At 47.7% G+C, this 5,000-nt stretch overlaps 1 protein-coding gene across 3 annotated transcripts in view; it reads right to left on the reverse strand.

Moving 5' to 3' along the window:
- Positions 1-5,000, reverse strand: part of sema6e (sema domain, transmembrane domain (TM), and cytoplasmic domain, (semaphorin) 6E) — a 185,146-nt gene that overhangs the window by 50,724 nt on the left and 129,422 nt on the right. For all 3 annotated transcript variants that reach the window (XM_063199712.1, XM_063199711.1, XM_063199713.1), the window contains one exon: positions 3,815-3,872. In XM_063199712.1, coding sequence (XP_063055782.1) covers positions 3,815-3,872 — 58 coding nt within the window. The remainder of the gene's footprint in view (positions 1-3,814; positions 3,873-5,000) is intronic.

Consider the following 5,000-nt stretch of genomic DNA (forward strand, 5'->3'; position numbering starts at 1 on the left):
TTGTTTTTGCAGTTTTGTTTTGTTTGTGTTTTCTTTTGCATTTTGTATCATTTCTTTATTTTTGTTTGTGTGTTGGGGGTGGGTGTTTTGCGTCGCTTCTGTCATTTGTTAGTGTTTTTTTTCTTTTTTTCTTTTAATCTTTTTTTATCTAGCGCAATGAGACCCCTGCATGTAGCATAATGAGAAAACTTGCACGCACGCACACACGGACGCACGCACGCGCACACACACAGGCACACACGCACACACACGCCATGTAGTATAATGGAAAAACGAATTTATCACTCATCCTCTCCCATGATGCCACCCCCGCCCCCGCCCACTTCCCTCCCAATATTGAAATAAAAAGAACTTTCAACCAACAAAACAAACAAACAAACATTGGAACACATATGCAGACTCTTCTCTCTGTGGCTCAGTGCTTGGTGGGACTACATCTGCATCAAGCATCAGTAAGTGTGTGTGTGCGCGTATGTGTGCGTGTATGTGTGTGCATGTGTGTGCACGCGCGTGCGTGCGTGGCACGCGTGCGTGCGTGTGTGCCTGCCTGCGTGCGTGCGTGCGGTTGTGTGACTTTCTACTAGTATGCATTTGGTTGAGAGCATTCACAGCCTGACAGCGTGACAACAGTGGTGCAAGATGAAATCCAACAGCAATACAGGGCAAAGACCTGTTCAGTAACTAAGAGGTAAGCAAGACAGTGGGTTGGGGTGGAGTGTAGAGGGGCGTGGGGTGACAGCAGACGTTAGAGGGATGGTTGGCGATGGCGAGTGGTTTGGGAGTGAAAATACAGTCAATCCAGATGCCCACTGCTGTCAATGTCCATCACCGAACCCCCACCATCAACACAGGCACACACAACGGGAGGACGCAAAAAAATCGCACGCACGCACGTACACACACACACACACGCACCCACGCACACACACACACACAGTGTAAAAGACTCCTGTCAATGCCTGTCTATCCATCTATCCATCCCTTGCCCTGCTTCTCTGATCCTCCCCATGCACAGCTTGAAGAGGAGGGGACAGCGATAGCCTCATCAGGCGGTGGCACATGTCTGTTTTTTCTCAGAATTTGTAAGTGAAGGAAAATAATCATACATTCATGTGTTTGATGCATGGGTGTGAATGTTTTGTATTCCAGGCACATGTGCCTGTATGTATGATGGCAGGAGTGAGAGAAAAGAGGGGAAGAGAGAGAGAGAGAGAGAGAGAGAGAGAGAGAGAGAGAGAGAGAGAGAGAGAGAGAAAGAGAGAGAGAGAGAGAGAGAAAGAGAGAGAGAGAGAGAGAGAGCGAGAGAGAGAGAGCGAGCGCACAGCGGATCAGAGGAGCAGCGAAACAGGAAAAAGGAACAATTTGAAAAAGTAGCCAGCCAAGCCTGGTCACTGTGCTGTGCCAAATTATCGCTGGCTGTCTGTGCCAAGGCTGTCTAGATGCCACTGACACATTGTTGTGCTGTACGTGGCAGGATGAAAGAGGAGGCAAGACTCTTACAGCCCAGCTAAGCACGCGCACACACGCGCACGCACACACACACACACACACACACACACACACACACACACACACACACACACACACACACACACACACACACACACACACACACACACACACAAACACACACACACAAAAACAATGGCATGCTAGTGAGCAAGACCACAAATCCCCCCCCCCCCCCCCCCCCCGCCCGCCTGCACGCACGCACGCACGCACGCACGCACGCACACACACACACACACACACACACACACACACACACACACACATACACTCACACAGTATGGGGCCCTGCTTCAGGCCTCCTCAGCCAGCCTTTGATGCATTACCAGCAGCCCAGTGGGTGAGTCTAGCAGTTCGCCACTGCTGCTCCCCATGTCTCTTTAATGCACACGCAATACATCAGTCTGTCATGATGAGACTCTTCATTAAAGGGATAGTGCTTATGTAACACAACAATGAGGCAATCTGTACCTTAGGACCTTAGGAGAAGCCCAACGTTACTAGCTCATTGAAATAGCACCCTCCCACACAGACACACACATCTGCAAATGCAAACACACACACACACGCATGCACGCACGCATGCACGCACACACTCAGGCACGCACACGCGCACGCACGCACACACACACACACACACACACAACTCTAAGTGTTTGTGCAAGTGACTGTGCCAATTTACGTTTGACAAATGTGATTCTTTTAGCTGAAGTGCACTATGCCTGCTGGCCATTAGTGTGTAGTGGTCGGAGCCCTGATTGGATGACTCCACCTTAATGGAGAACTGACCCGCTAACCGACAGACAGATAATTGAGGCAGACCCTAGCGTGTCTCAGGTTTACCCCCAGACAATCCGGGGGGTGGGTGGGGTTGCTGGGACGAGGGGGCATTATGTGTGTGTGTGTGTGTGTGTGTGTGTGTGTGTGTGTGTGTGTGTGTGTGTGTGTGTGTGTGTGTGTGTGTGTGTGTGTGTGTGTGTGTGTGTGTGTGTGTTTGAGGGAGAGAGAGAGAGAGAGAGAGAGAGAGAGAGAGAGAGAGAGAGAGAGAGAGAGAGAGAGAGAGAGAAAGAGCAAGGGAGAGAGAGAGAGACAGACAGACACAGAGAGAGCGACAGAGAGACAGAGAGACAGAGGGAGCGAGACAGAGAGACAGAGAGAGACAGAGATAGAGACAGAGAGAGAGAAGAGAAAGAGCAAGGGAGAGAGAGAGAGACAGACAGACACAGAGAGAGCGACAGAGAGACAGAGAGACAGAGGGAGCGAGACAGAGAGACAGAGAGAGACAGAGATAGAGACAGAGACAGAGACAGAGAGTGCTGGATCCACCCAAACAAGCCTGGGGGTGCATATGAGGTTGCGTGTCTTCAGCTGGGGGAAGAGTCTCTAAGGACCCATGCAGTGACCTTTGCAGGTGCCAGTGAAATGTTCAAGGAGTTCTTTTTTTTCAGTCCATAGGATCCACTCCTGAGACATGCTCTCATAATGGCTAGGTGCTCTTCAAAAGCTTTTAGGGCTTCTGATGCCCTATACCTTTTTCTTTCTCAAAAGACAGATCATGCTTCGATTTTTTTTTTCAAATTCCCTTTGTTCAGGAAAACAGAATCATTGAGATACACGCATATATCTCTTTTAAAAGTGAGCCCCAAACAGAAAGGATTGAAATACAAACGAAAGTGTAGAAATAAAAAAAGTACAAAAATGAAAAAAGTAAATTCACAAAACAAGGTTACAAGTTAGTAAAACAAGTGCAAACCGATTTGAATGTCTGGTTGAGATAAGATTGTGGTTTTCAGGGTTTACATTCATCCATTTAAGACGATTAACAATCATGTGTCCAATTAATGCCTTTAGGTGCTCTATCCTTTTACATAGCAAGTGGCTAATCTGTCGTTTACATTTAATTCTGCTATTCCTGTAATATCAATTCAGTAAACTTTAAGATTGTGCTTTACAATGCATAACATTACAGTATGTGCTTACACTGCACCATAGTTTTAAGGTTAGGGTAAAGTAAAAAATGTAGTAGCAAAAATAGATAAATATCAGCCTAAAAAAACTGAAAAAAGAGGTAGAGATAGAGCTGACTGTTATTTTATGTGTAACTCCGCAGGTTCCATGCATTCCCTTTGATGTTGTGAGGTCAAGTTTAGGAGTGAGTGAGTGAGTGAGTGAGTGAGTGAGTGAGTGAGTGAGTGAGTGAGTGAGTGAGTGAGTGAGTGAGTGAGTGAGTGAGTGAGTGAGTGAGTGAGTGAGTGAGTGAGTGAGTGAGTGAGTGAGTGAGTGAGTGACGCAGTAAAGCTCTTACCTGCTGGGTGACAATCTGCTCTGAGGAGGATGTGAGGTTGACAGCGAAAACGTGATCCCTGCAGAAAGAAAAACACAAAGGGAGAAGAAAAAAGAGAAATGGGAGGAAAGAAGAGAAAAAAAAAGGATGACACAGAGGAGGAAGAAGGAGAAGGGGGATGAGTGAGAGGCGAGAGGGAGATGAGACAGAGGAGATGAGACAGGGGAGATGTTGCAGGGGTCAACAATTTATTTCTTCTGTCAAACAGCTGACATACTGAGGGCAGTAAAGGCCATCCTTGTCCAAGTCAGTGACACATATACACACAAATATACGCACACACACACACGAGGGAGCAAACGCACACACACACGCTCACACGCTTGTACGAACACACATGCACACACACGCTCACAAACATACCAATGCTACACAACTCCTTCAACCCCATCCTTGCTCCCCTCCGTGACACATAGTACACGCACACACACGCCCAACCCACCAATCCTTCAACTCCAGAAGCCACAAGCCACTCTCAGAGCAGTGACGAGACTGATTAAGCCAATCACTCAGCCTTCATTATCATCATCATCATCATCTTCTTCTTCTTCTTCTTACTGAAGGGGAGTGGAGTCACCAAAAGCCCCACTAGAAGAGGACCCCAGACAGAATAATGGGCCTCTTCCTCCACATTCTCTCCTTCCCTCCCTCTCTGCCTCCCTCCCTCCATTCCCCTCCACCTCCAATCTACTCCCCCTCCCCCTCTCTCTCTCTGTCTTTCTCTGTCTTTCTCTGTCTTTCTCTCTCTCTCTCTCTCTCTCTCTCTCAAGGCTGGATTAAGATGGCCTGGGCCTCCAAGCTAAAGGTTGATGTGGGCCCTCTCGGGAGGGCAAATTTCGCCACAAATTGAAAAAGATATAGTGTCACAATTACGAACTAGGAATTAAGGATAAGATGCCTACCAATTGTACCCAACATGACAGATGACTTTTTCCATATTGCATCTTGTCACAATTAGCCTTTCGCAAAACCCCTCCCACAAACGGCCGCCAATCCGAGCCCCAATCCGAGCTCAGCAACGGTAACTAAGGAGTGTAGAACTTGTCGAGGTCCGTCAAAAACCTACGATTTCAGGGAGACATACAACGTGTGCCTATGGCACCGTCAGGGTCCGACACCATCTGAAGATTAATTAGGACCTCATTAT

The sequence above is a fragment of the Engraulis encrasicolus genome, chromosome 5, assembly GCF_034702125.1.
Source record: "Engraulis encrasicolus isolate BLACKSEA-1 chromosome 5, IST_EnEncr_1.0, whole genome shotgun sequence".
Classification (NCBI taxonomy): Eukaryota; Metazoa; Chordata; class Actinopteri; order Clupeiformes; family Engraulidae; genus Engraulis; species Engraulis encrasicolus.